The sequence below is a fragment of the Myxocyprinus asiaticus genome, chromosome 42 (assembly GCF_019703515.2).
Source record: "Myxocyprinus asiaticus isolate MX2 ecotype Aquarium Trade chromosome 42, UBuf_Myxa_2, whole genome shotgun sequence".
NCBI lineage: Eukaryota > Metazoa > Chordata > Actinopteri > Cypriniformes > Catostomidae > Myxocyprinus > Myxocyprinus asiaticus.
This window is the reverse complement of record NC_059385.1, coordinates 27,661,013-27,686,172: the sequence shown is the minus strand read 5'-3', so window position 1 is coordinate 27,686,172 and position 25,160 is coordinate 27,661,013. Positions and strand designations below refer to the sequence as shown.

The window sequence follows — 25,160 nt, the reverse complement described above, 5'->3', positions numbered from 1 at the left end:
TACTTTCTGTCCTGCTTCTTATGGGACGGGACAGGATGGTTGATTAGTCAGTTTATGTTGATTTTTTTTTTCTTTAGTGTTTACTTTGCACAAAATACCATAGTAATGCTAATTAAGTTATAGGTATTTAGCCTTTATGGATTGCTATGAAATGTGTTTTGGTGGACTGGCTAAACTGGCCTAATTATATAGTGTATCCTTAAGGGGATAGTTCACCCAGAAGTGAAAATTCTCTCATTTAATCACCCTCATGATTATCCCAGGTGTGTATGACTTTCTTTCTTCAGCAGAACACATTTGAAGAAAATAGAACAATATCTCAGAGAATTTTTACTTTTGGGTGAACTGTCCCTTTAAGACCGAACAACCAGTCTGTAATTATGCTGATTTTAAATCTCACAAACATAATTTCATAATGCGGTGTGTGTTGGTAATGTGGTTAATTTTTATTTTTTTTGCAGGCTTGTTTAGACAGAAATCCAGTGGCTTTTAAGCCTAAGATTGGCAAAGGCAAAGAAGGCGAGTCTGACAGGAGACATAGCAAAGGCTGCAACTGTAAAAAATCTGGCTGTCTGAAGAACTACTGCGAGTGTTATGAGGTAAGCCTGAACATGGTAGATGTTAAGTAGATTGTTAGCCTTTGTCAACATTCACTGTCATTGTATAGAAAGAAGTTGTAATGAAAGTGAATGGTGACTAAGGCAAAACTTCTGCCTGACATCTTTTGTGTTCTGTGAAAGAAAGTCAAATGGGTTTGGAATAACATGAGGGTGAGTAAATGATTTATTTTGGGGTGAACTATCCAGTGCATTATCTGTTCACATTAGGCGAAGATCATGTGTTCATCAATCTGCAAATGCATGGGCTGCAAGAATTTTGAGGAAAGTCCTGAGAGGAAGACATTAATGCACCTGGCCGACGCTGCAGAGGTGCGCGTCCAGCAGCAAACCGCAGCCAAAACCAAACTGTCCTCACAGATCTCAGATCTGCTCACGAGAACAACACCAGCCATCACCAGCGGAGGCGAAAAGTAAGACTTACCTAAACTTTATCATGAATTCTTTGTACTATTGCTCATACTTAGGAGCCATACTATGGACCGGACTATTGTAGAGACTTGGGGGGTGGGCTCGTTTGACATGGGTCAGTAGAAACCAATCAGAACAACCTAGCAACTGCATTGCAACACCTTGGTACCCACCCACAACACTGTAGCATTGTGGCATCAAGTTATGCATGGGCAAGCACAACTCACATTTTCTTCATATAATCAAAACATTTAGTTGCCTCTTGCAGGGTTTCCACCAGAGCATGTGAGTGCAGCGGAGCTGTGATAATTTCATATGAGCTGAGAGCACCTTTTTGAAGATTCCACTTCGCTCGCTTGGACTGCTCAGTGCCGCTCGCTCAACCCAGAATGCGCTTTGCGATATGCTGGTTTGGGAATCTGCGAAAAAAGCAATAGGCCTGAGGTTATGGAGTTCAATCACTGTTTTAGTGAAGTTGCAAAGTTAAGAACGAGGAAGGAGAAGAAATTGAAAGGGATTGGAGAGACTGAGATGCCTTTGGAATCTTAAGCGTCACATTGCCAGAAAGCATGAGGATGTTTTACACAAACATGGTAGCACAGCAAAAGGTGAGGAAGTTGGCGACACTACCATTCGATGTTAAATAGATAGGTAGATGGTAAGGTATTTTGTTTTGCAGTCATGTCAGTGCAACTGCCAGCTAGATGCAGGCCCGGTTCTGCGTGGTTGCGAACGTTAGAGCACCCTCAATTAAATATGTAAGCTTAATAATACTGTATATTGGCAAAGCATATTTAGTTGAATCCCGGCAAACACACACACAAAATCCCTTCATCAAAACCAACATGTATGATCTTGCAGATCAGTGTGTCCTAATTTGCAGTCGCACCATTGTGCATTCATGCCTTCATTGTACAATTTGAGCAATTGATTAATAAAGATTTCCGCTCTCGCATAGAGAATTTCATAGTGGAATTATCTCACTTAATCGACCATCTGTTGTTTTCGATTTCTGCTCCAGGATAAAGTGGCACATAACTGTTGTTTAGTTTCCCAAAGCCAAATCCACACCTTAACGATAAGTGAAATGTAAAAAAAACTGACTATAGTTTAGTGGTTGCGGATAACATCTTCCGACATCGCTTGCTGTATTCATGCGCAGAGAAAAATGCCATAAATGTTTGTACGTTTGGAAAAAAGTTTTCTTAAAGGCAGTGTAAATCGTGGATTAAATATTTTTTATTTGTTTTGGGTTCATTAAACATGGTTTCATTTAATATATATATATATATATATATATATAGAGGACAAAATCTGGAGGCTGGAGAGCTAGATACCAACGCGTGATCCGCGTGTTGGCATCCTTCATGCGTTGGAGCCACTGGAGCGGGGCATGGTCCGAACAGAGGGTGAAAGCATGCCCCAACAGATATTACCGTAGGGTGAGGACTGCCCACTTGATGGCCAAACACTCCTCAGTTGTGCTGTACTTAGTCTCTCTCAGCGAGAGCTTGCAACAAATGTACAGCATGGGGCACTCCACCCCCTCAATCTGGGACAGTACCGCTCCCACCCCACTGTCCGATGCGTCCGTCTGCAGGATAAAAGGGAGAGTGCAATAGCGGCCCCTGGCAAAGTGCAACCTTCACCCACGTGAATGCCTGCTGACACGGCTCCATCCACTGGACTGGATCTGGTGCCCCCTTTTAGTGAGATCAGTCAGCGGGCTGGTGACAGTCGAATAATTAGGCACAAACCTGCAATAATAGCCAGCCAACCCCAGGAATTGTCTCACCTCCTTCCACAGGTGCCGCTGCCAATCATTACTGAAAATGATGATGTCATCTAGATAGGTGGCGGCGTAAGCAGCTTGCGGTCTGAGGATTCTGTCCATGGGCCGCTGAAACGTAGCCAGGGCCCAGAACAAACCGAACGGAAGTGTCATGAAGTGGTGTAATCCGAAAGGTGTGGAAAATGCCGTCTTTTCATGGGACATGGGAGTTGCCAAGAAGGGATCTGCCGGTGGCCTGGGTAGCTCAGCGAGTACTGACACTGACTACCACCCCTGGAGTCACGAGTTCGAATCCAGGGCGTGCTGAGTGACTCCAGATAGGTCTCCTAAGCAACCAAATTGGCCCGGATGCTAGGGAGGGTAGAGTCACATGGGGTAACCTCCTCGTGATCGCTATAATGTGTGGTTCTCGCGTGGTGAGTTGTGCGTGGATGCCGCGGAGAATAGCGTGGGCCTCCACACGTGCTATGTCTCCGTGGTAACCTGCTCAACAAGATTGACGGTTTCAGGCGCGGAGGCAACTGAGATTCGTCCTCTGCCACCCGGATTGAGGTGAGTCACAATGCCACCACGAGGACTTAGAGCGCATTGGGCATTCCAAATTGGGGCAAAAAAGGGGAGCAAATAAAAAAAATAAAAAAAGGGATCTGCCAATATCCCTTCGTTAAATCCAGTGTCGAATAAAAGCGAGCCGCGCCTAACCGATCGAGCAGTTCATCAATCAGAGGCATTGGGTACGCATCAAATTTAGACACTGCATTGACTTTTCTATAATCCACACAGAACCGAACCGAGCCTTCACTCTTAGGCATCAGAACCACCGGGCTGGCCAAGTCACTGTAGGATTGTTCTATTACTCCCATTCCTAGCATGGCCTTCAATTCTTCCCGTACCGCTTCTTTTTTTGTGCCCGGGTAATCGGTAGGGATGACTGCGTATCACTACATTGTTTCGATATGGTGCTCTATGAGATTCAGATGACCGGGAAGAGGCGAGAACACGTTGGAGAATTCTCCTTGCAACCTGCCAACCTCCGTGACTTGGGACAGTGAGAGGTGGTCTTCACAAGTGACCAGGGTGACTCGATCGGTCCGAGCTACTCCCTCTCAGGGACTACCATCGCCAAAGTCACGGGGACTGCCTCTATCCACAGTTTTAGAAGGTTGAGGAGGTAAATCTGACGTGCTCTGCCTCTAACCGTTCCTTTCACCTCATAATCAATTTCCCCAACTTGCTGTGTGACCTCAAAGGGTCGTTGCCACTTGGCGAGTAATTTAGACTTCAGTGTGGGGAGCAATACAAGGTCTTTATCTCCCGGCTTTGATGTTCTTGAACCTGGAGCAATCATATTCTTTAGGGTCTGATTAAATCGTTCGACCGAGCCATCCAGTTGGGGGTGGTAAACACTGGTCTGAATCGATTTAATCCCCAATAATTCGTATAGTTTGCAAAGTGTACGTGACATAAATGTAGTGCCCTGATCAGTGAGGATTTCTTTTGGAATCCCCGCTCAGAAGATAACTCCTGAAGAGTGCCTCCACAACACTTCATGCTGAGATGTTGCGCAGAGGCACTGCTTCCGGATATTGTGTTGCCTACTCCACCAGAACCAACACAAAGCGATGCCCACGTGCCATCCGTTCCAATGGCCTGACGAGGTCCAGCAATTTTTTCGAAGGAGACCTTGATCAATGGAAGGGGGCACACTGGCGCTTTTGAGGGTGGCTGCTGGATTCACAAGCTGACATTCATGGCGTGCCGCATACCACCTGCGAACATCCCCGCAAATGCCCGGCCAATAGAAACGGGCCATTAGAAGGTTCAGTGTTTCCTGCCCTAAGTGACCTGCCATCGGATTATGATGAGCCATCTGGAATAGCATTTCCCAACGGCTCTGCGGTATTAACAATTGGGTTGTATGCTACAAGTGTCCTGCATCACTCGATATAATAAAAAAATATGGGTATGAGAGTGCAATGTCTGGCTGGAGGTGTTGATCATCAGTCACTTTCACTTGGTCAAAGGCGTGCCTGAGGGTTTCGTCTCGCGTCTGCTCTAGAGGGAAATCCCCTTCAGGGCTTCCCCCCTCCCTTGCAACATCCTGACATGGAGATGACGTAGACAGCACCACCTCCCCAGCTAGCGCATCGCACACCACACACCGATAAACTTTGTTACACACAAGTTCCCCTCAATAAAGTTGTAAATTCTGGCCAATTCGTACCCAAAATTGAATAGAAACTCAGATACATCTTGGATGGCCTGAGGGTGAGTAAATTATCAGCAAATTTTCATTTTTGGGTGAACTGTTCCTTTAAGTTAACTGTGCCTTTAAGCAGCTTGGAAAATTCCAGAAAATGATGTCAAGCCTTTAGACAATTTGCCAATTAGCTTCTGTTGGAGGTGTACTGAATTCGAGGTGTACCTGTGGATGTATTTTAAGGCCTACCTTGAAACTCAGTGCCTTTTTGCTTGAGATCATGGGAAAATCAAAATAAATCAGCCAAAAATTGTGGATCTCCACAAGTCTGGTTCATCCTTGGGAGCAATTTCCAAATGCCTGAAGGTACCACGTTCATCTGTACAAACAGTAGTACGCAAGTATAAATACCATGGGAACACCCTGAGATGCATTCTGTCTCCTTGAGATGAACGTAGTTTGGTGAGAAAAAAATCAATCCCAGAACAACAGCAAAGGACCTTGTGAAGATGCTGGAGGAAACAGGTAGATAAGTATCTATAGCCACAGTAAAATGAGTCCTATTTTGACATAACCTGAAAGGCTGCTCAGCAAGGAAGAAGCCATTGCTCCAAAACAGCCATAAATAAGACAACCTACAGTTTGCAAGTGCACATGGGGACAAAGATCTTACTTTTTGGAAAAATGTCCTCTGGTCTGATGAAACAAAAATTTAACTGTTTGGCCATAATGACCATCGTTAGGTTTGGAGGGAAAAGGGTGAGGCTTGCAAACCGAAGAACACCATCCCAACCATGAAGCATGGGGGTGGCAGCATCATGTCGTGGGGGTGCTTTGCTGCAGGAGGGACTGGTGCACTTCACAAAATAAATGGCATCATGATTGGAAAATCATGTGGATATATTGAATCAAAATTGAAAATTATGTGGATATATTGAAGCAATATCTCAAGACATCAGCCAGGAAGTTAAAGCTCGGTCACAAATGGGTCTTCCAAATGGACGATGACCCCAAGCATACCTCCAAAGTTGTGGCAAAATGGCTTAAGGACAACAAAGTCAAGGTATTGGAGTGACCATCACAAACCCCTGACCTCAGTCCGATTGAAAATTTGTGGGCAGAACTGAAAAAGCGTGTGTGAGCAAGGAGGCCTACAAGCCTGACTCAGTTACACCAGTTCTGTCTGGAGGAATGAGCCAAAATTCCAGCAACTTAGTGTGAGAAGCTTGTGGAAGGCTACCCAAAACGTTTGACCCAAGTTAAACAATTTAAAGACAATGCTACCAAATACTAACAAAGTGTATGTACAGTAAACTTCTTACCTACTGGGAATATGATGAAAGAAATATAAGCTGAAATAAATAATTCTCTCTACTATTATTCACTTGAGATGGGGGTGTGGGTAGATCATCGAGTAAAGACACTGACTACCACCCCTGGAGTTCACCAGTTTGAATCCCTGGCTAAATATTACCTTATCGTTTACGAATATCAGAGACCCCAGTTATTGAACTAATTTAAATTCACCAAGAAAATGCTTAGACATAAACTAGTCCTTTTTATTACTTTCTGCTATCAAAGCAACTGCAAGCTTTTTTTCTCTCTTCCAAATACATGTTTTCAATATTTATTGTGCACACCAGTGATTATCTTACCTTTTTCGCCCCTCATGAGTTTGCATCCCTGTAATTTGTTGTGACATTGCAAGAACAAATCTACAAATTAGAAAAGAAGCAAGTTTGTTGTTTTTTCATTACCCATTTAGCGCTCTTGCCACCTGTGACCTCAGACAGCGTAGCCTACCTATGTGACTTGTTTTTTTGTTTGTTTGTTTGTTTGTTTTTGCATAGCTGAATTTCAAACATTACAAGTAAATATGCTACTAAGACGGACAGAAAACATGCACAAGTTCTTGAAAAGGAAAAATATTGACGATGATTAGCCTATGTGGGATAGTGGTGTGCCGTAGAATTTTTTAGTCGTAAAAAGTGTGCCGTGGCAGAAAAAAGGTTGGGAAACACTGTTCTAAGCAACCAAATTGGCCCGGTTGCTAGGGAGGGTAGAGTCACACGTGGTTGCTATAATGTGCTTCCCTCTCTGTGGGACGCGTGGTGAGTTGTGCCTGTTATAAGTGCACTGTAAGTCGCTTTGGATAAAAGTGTCTGCCAAACGCATAAATGTAAATGTCCAATTTGAGAGCGATTGTTCTTTTTAGTCTGTTATTTTCGATGAATGTATTCATCAATTCAGTCTTTTTTTTCACAAGTTCTTATATGATCTTTAAATTATTTCTTCCCAGGTTGCCGTATACATTTGTAACAAAAGAAGTGGCCGAGGCAACATGTGACTGTTTGCTGGAGCAGGCTGAGCAGGCGGAGCTTGCCAACCAGCCTCAGGCCATGGCAGAGCGTCTCATTCTGGAGGAGTTTGGCCGCTGCCTCAGCAGAATCATCAGTTTTGCTGGCAAATCCAAGGCGGACTGTCCCATCAACTGCTAGAGCCGAACCTGGTAAAGCCGTGACTGAGAGCCCTAGCAGCGAATGACTCGGGCCCAAAGCACTGGGGGCCAAACCCCTTTTGCTGAACTTAAGGGCCACTGAGGTCACTTTTACTTGCCCTCATATGGATACACATGGGGCTATCCAATAAAGAGCGACAAACCAGAGCTTCCCATTGGCCTCTGAATTTTGTTGGGCATCCATCATGCTGCGGACACGCTATATTCAATAGGGAGGACTGCAGTGCTGCAGCCCTTATGAATGGGCTTGCACAATTTGCTTTCCAGGAAGGGGTTTTATTTTTAAACAATCTGTACAATTTTAAGGTTGATTATGGCATTTGTTTGTCTTTTAAAACTGGATTTACATATTGTCGTTCTCTGTCCTCACAAAAACATTTGTTTCTTAATATTAATAACCTCAGAATATGTTGGGATACTAAACGAACTTCCCATGCACATGTAATTAGCTGTCAAATCATGACTTGTATACAGTAAGTTGCCTATACTGTAGCTTCATTGTATTTATTCGCTTGCTGAAGATTTTTGGCCAATCCCAAAGCTCTTCTTTTTTTTTTTTTTTTTTTTTTTTTTTTTTTTTAGTGCTTGTATCAAGTTCTCTTTCAGAAGACATAGTTCAACATAAATAACTCAACCAATTTGTTTTCAAAGCATGCAAAAGTTGGGCCAGTTTATGTTTGCTTGTACTTTCTTGGCAGACAGGTAGAGGGCAGTGCCCACAAGATTTAAGCAGAGCATGAAACTGCAGAGCCTCACTGAAAATCTCAGTACAGGTGTTCTGTACTTTAAAGCTTTAAGTCAAATTATTTAAAGGAGAAAGGATCCATTTGAATCTTATTGAATTAACTACTTTATCAATGTAAAAATAATAAAAAATAATAACAATCTAAAAATAAATGTCTTGTAATGATCAAGTAATCATTTTGAAGGCTTTCAAATGTACTCCTTTAATATTTGAAACTTCTTAATCACGAAGAACCTCTGTAATGGTGGAAATTTTCTATTTTTTAGGTTTGTTTGGCATTTTTTGATTCAGTCACTAAACTCTGTTATTTAGCTCTTATTTCATTTTAAAGAGAGAGTTCACCAAAAAAATTAAAATCAGTCATCATTCACTCACAATGTTGTCCCAAGCCTTTATGACTTGACTGACTGACTCTCAGCCAGTCACTGTTTACTTTCATTGTATGCAAAAAAGATGCAATGAAAGTGAGTGGTGACTGGGGCTAACATTTTTTTCTGCCAAATATTGTTTTGTGTTCCACAGAAGAAAGTCAGTCATATGGGTTTGGAACAACATGAGGGTGAGTAAATTTTCATTTTTGGGTGAACTAACCCTTTTAAGACTTTGGTTACAATTATCATTTATATTATAAACTGTATCAGAGCTTAGTTAATTGAACCAAATGTGTCCTTCCCTTACCCACAGTTGGATTGCTAAAACACATTTCAAAAACTTGACAAGTTTGTTCGTTATACCGCAAAATTCCGAAAGATTACAAAAAGAAGGGAAAAAAAATCAATTTTGCAAAAAGAAATAAAGCCTATTTATAGGACCACTGATACTTTTGCATCTAGATATTTTCATAAATCAAGCATTTATGGTAATACAAAAAAAAAAAAAAAAAAAAAGGTATATTCATAGTAAAATCATAGTAATAATATAGGAAAACCAAAACTATGGTAATGAAAAATCATAATCCATTATGAAAAAAAAAACAAAAACAAATGGTTACCACAGTGTTACTATAGTCTCACCATAGTTAAGTTGTGGTACAATCATGGTTTTTAAAAACAATGTTTCTACCAAAAAAACAACAACAAAAAAAAAGCCCTAATGAAAATTAACCATGGTTTCACTATAGTTAACCTGTATAACCATGTAACCATATTTTGTGGTAAGAACCATGATTTTAAAATGGTTACCATGGTTAATGTACCACAAATTTGCCATGGTGTTACTATAGAAAAAAAAATTTTTTTATATATATATATATAAAACCATAATTTTGTCCTATTACTACAGTTGTACCATGAGTATGGTTAAAATATGGTTATAGTTGTAAAATCATGGTAGATTTTGTGGTTATGGTTTTGCTACAAATACCATAGTTCAACTATAAATACTGTAGTAAAACCAAACCATCTAAGTTTTTCAAACATTGTATCAGGTTTATTCATTTTAGTTGTTTATAGGCCATCTTTTGAAGGTTTTCATAATTTATGCTGATAAAAGGAATACAAGTGATCCAGACCCTTTTTTTCCTCTGAATGCCTAGTAGATGCAAATGATTTTCAGAAGATAAACTCTACATGTGTTCATATCTTTTTACATTGCCAATGCCACACACCATATTTGTTTGTTTTAATTATTTAACTTTTACCATATCTATCCACACGATTATAGCACCACATATAACTCAGAATTAAAAGCTACAATGGACTGTCTTTATTTCATATTATTGTGCTCTTAATAAAATAGAATAAACTTTTATATAAAGCTTAAGACCTGCATAACACATTTAGACCTACAGTATAATCAACCTCAACCTCAACCTACAAAAATGTAAACTTGTTTGATATTAAGCCTATCAAGATCATAAAAAAAAAAACTTGCTATTCCAGTAAACTATTCTGAATCCTGAAAGGACATTTATACCTGGAGATTGGCTAGCGTGTGATCACCTGAAGTACATAACCTGCATGCTACAATAGTCATATTTACCTGTGGGGAAATATGGCAAGCTGTTTTAACATTTAATGCTTTTGTTTGACTCTACATAATTAAATTGTCGATAGTTCCAATTCCGTTTTTTTTATATATATATATATATATAAGTTATAAGCTATTTTCCATTGTATACATCACAATTATAATTTGACAAATGAGAGTGGTAATTAGTGGTACATCTAAATAGGCTACCATTTGACTTTTGTCTCCATTAGCCATTAGATCATCCAAACATTTAAATAATAATTTATTCACCCTCATGTCATTCCAAACCCTTATTAATTTCTTCTGCAGAACACAAAATGTTTTGAACTTTTTGACTCTTTCCTGAATGTATGCCAAAGTGGTTTTATTGTGTTCACTTATTTAACAGCTATTACAAAGATATGATATTGACATTTTTATTTGGAGGATAGAATTTGAGACATTTCTGAATTAAGAGTTTGAAACCAACATACAAAATCACTGCTAGAGAAAACAAGCAGTTGTGTAATTGGAATTGGGACCCAAAACCTTTGTTACTGAGATATAGCCTTTGTGACAACTAGCCCTGGTCTCCCCAATTTTAAGAGGCAGTGCCAAAACTGATAATGTCCAATCTGATAATTTTACATAAATTACATTACTTGTGTGGCAGAATAGCATTAATATTCTTAAAACATTCTATTTTTTCGTTCTCCACAAATGTAGGCAATTAAAAGATTATTCCTTGTTCGATACAAGTTAAGCTCAATCGACAGCAATTATAGCATAATGTTGATTACCACAAAAAAAAAAAAAAAAAAAAAATTCAACTTGTCCCTCCTTTTCTTTAAAGAAAGCAGAAATCTGGGTTTCAGTGAGGCACTTACAATAGAAGTGAATGGGTCTGATCCATAAACATTAAAATACTATAGCCTACTATACTACAGCCCCAAGAAACAATTTGCATGTTAACATGATTTTAGTGTAATAAAATTGCTTACTATCCTTTTATGTGTAAAGTTATATCCAATTTTACAGCAATTTTCAATTTTATTTTATTTTATTAATTTTTGCAGCTGTAACGCTGCAAGCCATAAAACCCTAAAATAACTGTAAAAACGATGATTTAAACAACTTTACAGCTCAAAAAAAAAAAAAAAAAACTCCACAAGTTTTAGCAGAAGAATTGAAGGGATAGTTCATCCAAAAATGAAAATTCTCATTATTTACTCGCCCTCATGCCATCTCAGATGTGTTTGACTTTCTTCTGCAGAACACAGACAAAGATTTTAGAAGAATATTTCAGCTCTGCAGGTCCATACAATGCAAGTGAATGGTGATCAGACATTTTTAGCTCCAAAAATCACATAAAGGAAACAAAAGTAATCCATATGACGCCAGTGTAAAAAAAAAGACTTACATTTGTATCTGTTTCTCACCCACACCTATTTAGTAAACTATTTTACAGGGATGTGTACAAAATGTTAAGAAAATGTAAAGAAAAGGGTCCACTTTTTTTGTGTGTGTTTTCAGATACCATATATGAACATATTCCAATTGGATTAAGTAAAAAAAAAAAAACATTATGTAATCCCTGACAAAAGTTCATGATAATTAGACATGGTACATAATGGACTGCATGAGAACAGCAACAATAATATTAAAGGTGCAGTATGTAAGATTCAGAAACCCTTGTTATTAATGACACCTGTGGCCGTTAAGTGAACTGCAGCCAGCTACCTGTTGCTCGTGCTCGTGTACACACTCCATAGTGACACCAGCATCGGCCAAAACAATAACGTAAGGTACAAAGAGTCTGAACGTGATTCACCGACATCATGCTGACAGATGAGGTAGCATAATTAAAATTACACAGTTATGATTGTTTTACTACAAACTTTGAGACTGTATATTATATTAGATTCTCCAGTGCTGGAACAGGGCTTAAACAAAGTGTGGATATAGGTCTGACCATGCGAGACTGTAGTTTGAAGTAATCACTTTTCTTTGCATGATACATTGACTGCATTTATTCGATAGCTATGTCAGCATTAGCTAGCTAGCCAGCTTTATCAATAGCTGTTAGCTAAATTTGGTGGATGATGACAGTATCTGTTTATAAAATAGACTGTACATTATAAATATGTTGAGACAATTCAGTACTGATGTGATTCCATCACAACTCTCATTCTGATATATCAATGCACTATTGTTTTATAAGAATAGATTGTATATATTTTCTATATAACCAAGTTATGTTACACTAATTAATGGGTCTTTTTGCATTATCTTGAACACTGTCTAGCATTCATTTCATGTGTTATTGTAGTTTACCTTGCTGAATAATTACAGATTAACATTGATTATTACAGTTACTGTGCAGGCAAGATCAAGTTAGCTAAAATTACACAGATCAATCATTATGGCACTATATTTCACATGCTTTGCATTTACCTGTCCAATAAGAAGAATGCCAATTCAGGGTCGGTTTTGATCCCTCCAGGAATCAAATGCCCTGCTGATGTTCACTCTAGTTTTTGCTCGACCACGATCACGTTCCCACTTAGCCAGATGGGATTCAGTAGATTAATGTTTTTTTGGGGGGGACTTACTCTGAGTTTGTGTAGGAGTCGGTGTTGTGCTGGGAGCCGGACATTTGCTGGATTCCATCTCTAAGATAAAGTTACTTAGTATTGCAGTTTGTTGTCGCTGTTGAATAGCAGAAGAGAAGCACTGAGGCAAGGCTCTCGGGAGCATGCATAAATGTCACATCCTTTGGATTTTTCTGACAAAACCGACCCACTCCCTTCGCATGAAAATCAGTCTACAGGCTTTAATAGGCAACCTAGGAAGTCCGAGAAGGGCTCATTTTTTAAGTTGCGTTACAAGCCGTTCACACATTGGCAAAAAAAAAGGCAAATATTACATGAAAAGTGTTAAATATTGCACCTTTAATTATTGGGGGGGACCTTTTCACCATATATAAAAATGTCTATTGTGGTTACGGCCTGTCGAAATCTGCAAAATGGCAGTTCATTTTTTTGTAATTAACATTTTTTTTATTAAATCTTACAATAATAAAGAAATGCAAAAACATGGATTTGGATTTTTTTATTCACAACATATATATATATATATATATATATATATATATATATAATCATACTCAATTAAAACTATACTACACTACTCTCTCCACGTCTCACCCCGAGAGCCCTCCAAAAACTCGAAATAATTGCCCCATTTCCCAACAAACAAATCTAAGTTACCCCGTCTTCCAAATGACACCTCTTCAAAAGCCGCAACCCTCCCCATCTCCGTGCACCACTCCCGAAATGGGGGCGCACCAGCTGACCTCCAACCCCTCAAAATAATCTGCCTGGCGATCATCACACAGGTCAGAACCCAATAGTCTATGTGACTATTCTCCACATCGATGACCGCCCCATCACCCAAAACACAGAGTCTGAGACAAAATGAAACCCGAGTGCCCACCACGTCACACACAAAACTCTGAACCTTCAACCAGAATTCCTGGATCTCAATACACCACCAAAAAACATGGGCCATGCCTCCATCCTTCGATTGGCATCACCAGCAGGTGGGTGTGTCTTTAAGACCAAGCCTATACAATCTAGAGGGGGTCCAATAAAATCTATATAAAATCTTGAATTGCATAAGGCGCACCCTTGCATCTCTAGATGTAGACTTGATGTTTTTTAGAATCCTAGCCCACACTAACTCCTCCAATACCAAGTTGAAATCTTTCTCCCATAATCTCTTGAGAGAAGTTAAAGCTCCATCCCCCAGACACTGAATTAGCAGGGAGTAATACACTGATGGCTCATGACCTTTTCCAAAAGCAGTAATCACCATTCCCAGAGTATCTGCTGCTTCAGGGGGGTGTATGCTACTCCCAAAAATAGTAGAGAGCAGGTGGCGTAGTTGTAAATACCTATAAAACTGAGATCTGGGAATCCCAAAATGTTGAACCAAATTTTCAAAAGATCTCAACACTCCACTCTCATATAGGTCACCGAGTGTATTAACTTCTCTCATAATGCACTCTGACCAGCAGAAAAGGGACTTATTAATACATAATTTTGGGTTCTGCCATCTGCTCGAGGCGACATTTAAATAAACGTCCAAGTTAAACACTCCGAACACTTTTGTCCATACTGTGTGCAAATGTGAGATAACGGGGTGTAACTGAACTTCTCCGATTAGTTTGAAAGACAGGCTTTGCAATTGCGAAATAGGGGCAAGAACTTCCTGTTCAATACCAAACCAGGGATGGGCTCTCTCAGGTGGAAGCGACCAATGAGCCAAATGTCTGAGACCAAATTCATAATAATAAAACAAAATCTTGGGTAGGCCTAGCCCACCTTTGTCAATCGGCCTATGTAACTTATTGAAATGAAGGACTTTGCTATGCTATCAAATTGCTTGAAATAAAAAAGGAGGACATCTACAGGGAGAGATTGTAGCAGGTAGTTAAATTTTGGAATACAATTCATTTTAATAACATTAACCTTCCCAATCACAGATAAATGTAATGAAGCCCACCTGCCCACGTCGCTCAAAAACCTTTTTATTAAGGGATCAAAATTAACTCTAAATCAGACAAAAACAGACTGATCATTCGCCACTGACCACATAATATTGATGAGAGACCTAATGTTGTCAGAAGAGCTGTGGCCCCAAATAAACCCCACCTGATCTATATGTATAAGAGATGTCATAACTTAATCGGTTAGCCAGAATTTTTGACAATATTTTATTTTCTAGCTGGATCAAAGAAATTGGACGATAACTCTTACACTTGCTTGGATCTTTGTCTTTTTTAAGAATCAGATTAATCCGGGCTTGTGTCATGGTTGGCAGAAGGTTTCCCTTCTTTAATAATTCTGTATAAACTTCTAACAAAATTGGAGCCAGTTCTGTAGCATAAGATCTAAAAAACTCAGTGGCAAGGCCATCTGGCCCGGAGCCTTATCTGTAAGCAAGGCCTTAATTACCTTGCCAAGCTCCTCCAATTTTTTTGCTCAGTCATCAGTTTAGGGAGATCTAATGGTTCCACAAAATTTCTAATATCCTCATCAGTAGACGAAGACGTGGAACTATAGAGATCAAGATAAAAAAAAATTTAAAAGCATTATTAATATCAATGGCCGAGATAAAAATCTCACCACCAGCAGATTTCACTGAGGGAATGGTAGAAAAAGACTCTCTCTGCTTTATATATCTAGCCAAAAGCTTCCCTGCCTTGTCCCCCAACTCAAAGTATGACTGTCTTGCCCTGAATAACCAAAACTCCACCTTCTGTGGCATAATAGTATTATCTGTATTTCAATCGGGTCAATTCTCTGAGGGCATCTGACAACATTCGGCACTTCAGCTCTGCCTCGGCACTTTTAATATTCCCTTCCAACTCCACGAGTTCTCATGACAAAATATTTACTTCATCAAAAGTGCTATAGTGTAGTTGTTTAGAAGAACAAACACTGTATTAATCTTACCAACAGAGAGACTGGAACTCACTATAGCTTACTTTACCCCCAAAAAAAAAAAAATAAAACTTTCCTAACAAACCAGCAAATCTTGTTTCAACACTGTAACATGACTTGTTAAATAACTAAGTGCTACAGGCACTTTAGTTGTTTAAAACTTAACATTCAGGTTTGAGGCCAGTGATATAAAACAGTTATGAGGAAAAATCTCTTTTTGCTTAATGGAAAAACAACAATTCCTAATCATTAGGTAGGTCACATTGTGTGTTTGTAACACCATAATCAAAAAGTGTGTGCTACAAACAGATGTCTTTGCCTTTGTCACACTTTGGTCAAATGTTGTATAAATGGTGTGGTTGCACCCAACAACACTGCAGCCAATCACACTAATGTCTTGTTGCAATTTGCCATCTCAGCATACTGTTTTGATAAAGAAACGTTTCCAGCACTATTAAACTTCTATCTTGATATGTACTTCGTTTGCTACAAAAGATACTAGCTGTCTCTTACAACACAGCTCAGGATACATTTAAAACAGTTCAATTCGCCTGTTCTTGTGTTGGCTTGCAAACACTTTTAAGAAATCATCCATGTTCAATGCCTTAGCTCTTCTTTTTTTTGTAATTAACATTTTTATAAATCATACATGAGCAATGAAAAGTAAACATATACATATATATATATATATATATATATATATATATATATATATATAAATCAACATTTAAACCCCACAACCCCCCTCCCCGACCCCATCCACCCAAAAAACAACCCTGTGGTCAAACATAAGAAAATATATAGAAATAAAAAATCAAACTGACACACATATATACATATATAAAGATATATATATATATATATATATATATATATATATATATATATATATATATATATATATATATATATATACACACACACACACACATATACATACATACATACATATACAAACATAAATACATATACATATATATATATATATATATACACATACATACATACATACATACACACACATAATAATCATACAAACTATAATACACTACTCTCTCCACACCCCACCCGAGAGCCCTCCAAAAACTCCAAATACCTGCCCCATTTCCGAATAAACTTATCCAAGCAACCCCATCTTCCCGATGACACCTCCTCATAAGATGCCACCCTCCCCACCTCCGTGCACCACTCCGGATATGGGGGCACATCAGCTGACCTCCAACCCCTCAAAATAACCTGCCTGACGATCATCACACATGTCAGAACCCAGTTCTCTATATGGCCATCACCCACATCGATGACCGCCCCATTGCCCAGAACACAAAGTCTGGGGCAAAATGAAACCTGAGTGCCCACCACGTCGCACACAAAATTCTGAACCTTCGACCAGAATTTCTGGATCTTGACACACCACCAAAAAACATGGGCCATGTCTCCATCCTCCGATTGGCATCTCCAGCAGGTGGGTGTGTCTTTAAGACCAAGTCTATACAGTCTAGAGGGGGTCCAATATAATCTATGCAAAATTTTGAATCATATAAGACGCACCCTTGCAGCACTAGATGCAGACTTAACGTTTTTAAGAATCTTAGCCCACACTCCTTCCTCCAGTGCTAAGTTGAAATCTTCCTCCCATACTCTCTTGAGAGAAGTTAAGGCTCCGTCCCCCATACTCTGAATTAACAGGGAGTAGTACACTGATGCCTCATGACCTTTTCCAAAAGCCGCAATCACCTCTCCCAAAGCATCTGCCTCCTTAGGGGGATGTGTGCTACTCCCAAAAATAGTACAAAGCAGGTGGCGCAGTTGTAAATACCTATAAAACTGAGGTCTGGGGATCCCAAAATGTTGGACCAAGTTTTCAAACGATCTCAACACACCACTTTCATATAGGTCACCGAGTGTAGCAACCCCCCTCACAATCCACTCCGGCCAGCAGAAAGGAGACTTGCCAATACACAGTCTTGGGTTCTGCCATATGCTCGAGGCAACATTTAAATAAGTGTCCAATTTAAACAATCTGGACACTTTAGTCCATACCGAGTGTAAATGTTAAATAACAGCGTGTAACTTAATTTTTCCGATTAGTTTGATAGAGATGCTTTGTAATGGCGAAATAGGGGCAAGAACTGCCTGTCCAATAACAAACCAGGGAGGGGCTCTCTCAGGTGGAAGTGAGTGTTTAATAAGTGTAACTTATTAAAATGCAATCTGGGGCGTTTACCATTCCAAATGAAGGACTTCGCTATGCTATCAAATTCCTTGAAATAAGAGAGGGGGACATGTACAGAGAGAGATTGTAGCAAGTAGTTAAATTTTGGAATACAATTCATTTTAATAACATTAACCTTCCCAATCATCGATAAATGTAATGAAGCCCACATGCTCACATCGCTCGAAAACCTTTTTATTAAAGGGTCAAAATTAACACTAACTAAATCAAACAAATTTGCTGGGAATAAAATCCCCATCAAATCAAATCAAATCAAATCAGTTTATTGTCACACAGCCATATACACAAGTGCAATGGTGTGTGAAATTCTTGGGTGCAGTTCCGATCAACATAGCAGTCGTGACAGTGATGAGACATATACCAATTTACAATAACATCAAATTAACACAACACAATTTAAACATCTGTTATACACATAATTACACTCAACAATATACAAATAATAACATACACTGTACAGTATACAATACGCTGTTTTTTTTTATTTATTTATTTTTTTTTTTTACTATATAGATACACATTATTCAATAAAAATTAGAAATAAAAATATATATATATAAAAAAAGTATATATATATATATATATATATAGAATGTACAGTATTGTACTGTATTGACATTCAGGCTGTCGGTTGATAGTCAGTTGTTAAGAGAGAACATAATATAATAATAATAATATAATTTATGACAGTCCGGTGTGAGATATAAGAGTAAGGGTAATAAAGTGCAGTGCTGATGTATTTTGATCATGGGAGATCAAGAGTTCAGAAGTCTGATTGCTTGGGGGAAGAAGCTATCATGGAGTCGGCTGGTGCGGGTCCTGATGCTGCGATACCGCCTACCTGATGGTAGCAGTGAGAACAGCCCATGGCTCGGGTGGCTGGAGTCTCTGATGATCCTCCGAGCTTTTTTCACACACTGCCTTGTATATATTTCCTGGAGGGAGGGAAGCTCACCTCCGATGATGTGTCTGGCAGTTCACACCACCCTTTGCAGTGCTTTGCAGTTGTGGGCGGTGCTATTGCTGTACCAGGCGGAGATACAGCCAGTCAGGATGCTCTCCACAGTGCAGGTGTAGAACCGTGTGATGATGTGGCGGTTCATTCCAATCTTCCTCAGCCGTCTCAGGAAGAAGAGGCGCTGATGAGCCTTCTTAACAACGACTTCAGTGTGGACGGACCATGTGAGTTCCTCAGTGATATGGACACCCAGGAACTTGAAGCTGCTGACTCTCTCCACTGGTGCTCCATTGATGGTGATGGGACTGTGTTCTCTGTCTTTTCTTCTGAAGTCCACCACAAGTTCCTTTGTCTTACTGACGTTGAGGGAGAGGTTGTGCTCCTGACACCAGTGTGTCAGAGTGTGCACCTCCTCTCTGTAGGCTGTTTCATCATTGTCAGTGATCAGACATACCACCGTCGTGTCATCAGCAAACTCAATGATGGCATTGGAGCTATGTGTTGCCACACAGTCATGTGTGTACAAGGAATACAGTAGTGGGCTGAGAACACAGCCCTGCGGGGCTCCAGTCTTGAGGGTCAGTGATGAGGAGATGTTGCTGCCTATTCTAACCACCTGGCGTCTGCTTGACAGGAAGTCCAGGATCCAGCTGCACAGTGAGCTGTTTAAGCCCAGAGCCCGGAGTTTCTCATCTAGCTTGGATGGCACTATGGTGTTGAATGCTGAGCTGTAGTCTACAAACAGCATTCTCACATAAGTGTTCTTTTTTTCCAGGTGGGATGGAGCAGTGTGTATTGTAGATGCAATGGCATCATCAGTGGAGCGGTTGTTGCGGTAAGCAAACTGCAGCGGGTCAAGATTGAGTGGCAATACAGAGCAGATGTAATCTCTGATTAGTCTCTCAAAACATTCGCTGATGATGGGGGTCAGAGCAACAGGACGCCAGTCATTTAAACAAGTTATTTTTCATTGCTTTGGAACAGGCACAATGGTGGATGTTTTAAAACATGTGGGGACTACAGACAAAGAGAGGGAAAGGTTGAAAATGTCCATAAAAACACCAGCCAGCTGGTTCGCGCACGCTCTAATGACGCGGCCCGGAATGCCGTCTGGGCCCGCGGCTTTGCGGATATTCACCCGTCGGAAGGATCGGGTTACATCTGCTACAGAGACGGAGAGTGAACTAACCTCTGTAGCTTCAGCCGTGAGAGCTCTCTCTGCGAGGGCGGTGTTATTTCCCTCGAAACGAGCATAAAAAGTATTTAGCTCATCCAGTAGAGAGGCAGCGGTGTTCATGGCGGAATTTTTATTCCCTTTAAAGTCCGTGATGATGTTAATTCCCTGCCACATGCTTCTAGAGTTGGTGGTGTTAAACTGTCCTTCAATCTTGCTCCTGTACTGGCGTTTTGCAGTTCTGATAACTGGCTTGTATATGCTCCTCCGTGTTCCCGGAATTAAAAGCGGAGGTCCGCACATTAAGTGCCGCGTGAACATCGCTATTGATCCATGGCTTCTGATTCGAATAGATCCATATTGTCCTGGTCGGAATCACTTCCTCAACGCACGCTCTGATGAAACACATTACGCTATCAGCGATGTCATCATCAGAGGCGGACCGGAACATCTCCCAGTCCGTGTGATCAAAACAGTCCTGTAGCGTAGAGTCTGATTGGTCCGACCAGCACTGGATCGTTCTGAGGGTGGGTGCTTCCTGTTTCAATTTCTGCCTATAAGCGGGCAGAAGCAGAATGGAAGAGTGGTCCGATTTGCCAAATGGTGGGCGAGGGAGGGATTTGTAGCCATCCTGGAACAGAGAGTAGCAATGGTCCAAAACCCGGTCCCCTCGTGTGTTGAAACTAATGTGCTGGTGATATTTTGGTGCGACTGATTTTAAACTGGCTTTATTAAAGTCCCCGGTCACAATGAACGCGGCCTCAGGGTGCGCGGTTTCCTGCTCACTTATTCTCCCACACAGTTCCTTGAGTGCCCGGTCTGTGTCGGCTTGTGGGGGGATGTACACAGCAGTGATAATGACCGCTGTGAATTCCCTCGGTAGCCAGAATGGTCGACACAGAAGCATAAGAAATTCCAGATCAGGAGAACAGAAAGACTTGATAGAATGTACATTCCTCTGATCACACCAGGATTTGTTGATCATAAAACATACACCACCTCCTCTAGTTTTACCTGAGAGGTCTTTCGCTCTGTCCGCTCGGTGCACAGAGAACCCCGCGGGTTCAATGGCTGAGTCTGGAATCTCCACAGACATCCAAGTTTCTGTTAGGCAGATAATGCAGCAGTCCCTCGTCTCTCGTTGGAAAGAGATCCGCGCTTTCAGCTCACAGAGCTTGTTATCCAGAGACTGAACATTTGCCAGTAGAATAGTGGGTAGCGGGGGTCGATTTGCGCGGCGTCTTACTCTGATGAGAACGCCGGCTCTGTTTCCCTTTTTCCTCCTGCGTTTCCGCGGCCGTGCTGCCCAGACAAAGGGCTCCGCTTGCGTGTTTGTAAACAGCGGGTCGGCATTGAGGAATGTGAAGTCCGGTTTTCGGTGTGAGATCGCTGAACCAATGTCCAAAAGTGTTTGTCTGTCGTAGACAATAAGGCAGACAACATCCAAGACAGAAAACATAAGAATTGTGAACAAAACAAACAAAACATTGCTATGTTGTGTCGGAGCTCGCAACGCAGCAGCCATACTCGGCGCCATCTTGAGTCCAATTGAGCCCAAATACTTAATGCCCTGTTTGGGCCACTGGAAGGCGCCCGGCTGAAAAGCCGTTACTGGGCAGTACGCTGTCAGAGCCAAAGCTTCGGATTTAGCCCAATTGACTTTGTATCCTGAGAACTTGGAAAAGGAATTAAGAATTCTGTGGAGGCAAGGCATAGATATAGTAGGTTCAGAGACAAATAATAAAATATCATCTGCGTAAAGCAGAAGCTTATGCGCCACACCTCCCGCCACCACCCCTGGAAAATCATCCTCCTTTCTTATCGCGGCTGCTAATGGTTCCAGGGCAAGACAGAACAATAATGGGGAAAGAGGGTAGCCCTGCCGAGTGCCCCTATTCAGAGTAAAATAATCTGTAATTAATCCATTTGTTTGTACCGCTGTTACAGGGTGTCTATAAAGTAACTTAATCCAACCAATAAATGTACTCCCGAACCCATACATTTCCAAAATCTTAAAAAGATAATCCCATTCTACCATATCAAACGCTTTTTCAGCATCAAGTGAGATGGCAGCGATCGGAGATTGATCATTCGCTACTGACCACATGATATTGATGAGACACCTGATGTTATCAGAAGAGCTGCGGCCCCGATTAAATCCCACCTGATCTATATGTATAAGTGATGTCATAACTTTACTTAATCGATTAGCCAAAATTTTTAAGAATCAGACTGATCCGGCTTGTGTCATGGTTGGAGGAAGCTTTCCATTCTTTAATGAATCAGTATAAACTTCTAACAAAAGTGGAGCCAGTTCTGTAGCATAGGATCTAAAAAATTCTGCGGCAAAACCATCTGGCCCTGGAGTTTTGCCAGTAGGTAGGGACTTAATTACCTCATCAAGCTCCTCCAAGGTTATCTCAGAATCAAGAGAGTTTTTTTGCTCAGTCGTCAGTTTAGTAAGATCTAATGGTTCCACAAAGTTTCTAATATCTTCATCAGTAGACGAAGATGTGGAACTATAGAGATCTTTAAAAGCATTATTAATATCAATGGCTGAAGTAAAAATTTCACCACCAGCAGATTTCACAGAGGGAATGGTAGAAAAAGACTCTCTCTGCTTTATATATCTAGCCAAAAGCTTCCCTGCTTTGTCCCCCGACTCAAAGTATGACTGTCTTGCCCTGAATAACCAAAACTCCACTTTCTGCGACAAAATAGTATTATATCTATATTTCAATCGGGTCAATTCTCTGAGGCCATCAGCTGACATACCGCGCTTCAGCTCTGCCTCGGCACTTTTAATATTTTCTTCCAACTCCATAAGTTCTTGTGCTTTGGATTTTTTGATGAATGAGTCATACTGTATGATCCGACCCCTAAGAACTGCCTTAAGTGTCTCCCAAGCCACGCCCACAGAGGATACTGAGGACCAGTTGGTCTCCATATAAACACTGATTTCAGTCTTTAACATTTGTTGGAAATCAGGATTTTGCAGAAGGGATACATTAAGCCGCCAACTATATGATTTCTCTATATATATTTTCTCTATATGTGGCATCACCTCTAAACTCACCAGGGCGTGATCCGAGACTAAAATGTTTTCAATTGAGCAATAGATGAAATGAGGGATTTGGATATATATAAAAATAAAATCTATTCTAGAATAAATCTTATGGACTGATGAAAAAAATGTATAGTCCCTACCAGATGGGTTCAAAAGTCTCCAAATATCTGTAAGACCAAGATTTTTACACATTGGTCTAGGGGGCTTGCACACTTTTGCTTCACTATGATCAAGGACAGAGTCCATCAAAAGATTAAAGTCTCCTCCCAATATTATATCATGAGGGGTGCCAGCGGCTTGCAACATCCCTTCAAGATCTATACAAAAGCCCTGATCATCAGCGTTAGGTGCGAAAATATTAGCCAAAATCAACCTTTGTCCTTGAATTTCAGCTAAAACAATAATTACTCTTCCTAATTTATCTTTAGTCTGTTTGAGACATTTGAATTGTAAATGTTTATTAATCAATATAATGACTCCCTTGCTCTTACTTGAGCCAGCACTAAAAAAAAATGACCACCCTATATCTTCCCAAATTTTTCAGCTTCCTGAGGGGAGAGATGTGTTTCTTGAAGAAACACTACATCATATTTCTTACGTTTAAGAAATGTAGTAACCTTCCTTCTTTTTATGGGGTGCCCCAACCCATTTACATTCCATGTGGAGAGAGATAGTACACTCGTATTAACATTTGACATTTTGATATAGTAGAAAAAATAAACTGTGTGTCAAAAACAAAATTATACAGACCATATTCCCCATTAGTGAAACAATCAAACTCTGAACTTCCCCCCGAACAAAACAAACAGAAAAAAGAAAAACGTGCGCATTAACCCCACGCACGACAGCGCCAACAGGCGACAATCTGTCTAAACTCAAAAGGTCCATGAACGCCCACGAGCCCCCACGACAACTTTGCCATCGGATTGCTCAATTTTGCCTCACAAATTTGTGAGGCAAAATTACATAACAGAAAATACTTTGTAAAATAATCCCAGCAAACAGGAAGAATGAACACAAAGAATGTGTAGATTAATTCACAGAACTGTCTCAAAGGTGTGGTCTTCCACAAAACAAATTCCAGCTGATATAAAACCGTTCAGATTCCTCGGACAGACAAATGAATGTTCAGTGAGCCAGCTGTTATGAGTTCAACAGATGACGTATTCATTCTAATGTCCCGTAAAAAAAAACTCAACAAAACAAAAAACAGCCAGCAGGAGGAATAAGCACGAAGAACGAACAGATTAATCCACAGCTGTTCCAAAGGAGTGTTAATCAATAGAACAAGCTCCAGCCGCTAGGCGGAGCCAACACAAAAAGAAACAAAACTGGCATCCTGGTTCCCTGGATGGTCGAGTCAATTCACTCGGAGGCCGCATAAAAGTATATACCATGACATACATAATCCGTCAACTTCATAAAAGACATCCTTTGTGTGAGCATGTAGATATTTTGCGGTCATCCGTAGTGTCCACTCTCAAACTGGCTGGGAACTTTCATGCAAAATTTCTTTAAGGAAAAATGTCATTCACAAAACAAGCTCCAGTCGCTAGGCGGAGCCAACGCAAAAAGAAAAAAGAAACCAAAATGACGCCCAGCTTCCTCAAGAGTAAGTACAGCGAGTCGACCCGCTCACATGAGAAACATCCAGTGGTTTACTCAGACATTGATTCAATAAAAGACATTGCCTGATTTAGACATGTAAACACTTTGCGACCATTTTTCGTTTCCATTCTCAGTTTGGCCGGAAACATCAGAGCAAACGAGATCTTTTTCTGATGTATGAGTTTCTTACATTCCTTGAACCAATCGCGTTTCTCTCTTGTCGAACTCGCAAAGTCCGGGAACAAGAAAATATTATAGTTCTTCCAAGAAAGCTTCCCTTTGCTCCTCGCCTGGCGCAACACAAGATCTTTATCAAATCTGGCCAGAATCGATCGGGGCATGTCTCCCTCAGCAGATCTGTGAGCTGGGACTCTGTGAGC

The 25,160-nt window shown here is 40.4% G+C and overlaps 1 protein-coding gene across 2 annotated transcripts in view; it reads left to right on the top strand.

The window, feature by feature from the left end:
• LOC127433050 (protein lin-54 homolog) overlaps positions 1–13,262 on the top strand; it is a 36,143-nt gene extending 22,881 nt beyond the window's left edge. For both annotated transcript variants that reach the window (XM_051684675.1, XM_051684674.1), the window contains 3 exons: positions 462–599; positions 828–1,030; positions 7,320–13,262. In XM_051684675.1, coding sequence (XP_051540635.1) covers positions 462–599; positions 828–1,030; positions 7,320–7,518 — 540 coding nt within the window. In that variant the 3' untranslated portion in view covers positions 7,519–13,262. The remainder of the gene's footprint in view (positions 1–461; positions 600–827; positions 1,031–7,319) is intronic.
• Positions 13,263–25,160: the final 11,898 nt, after the last annotated feature.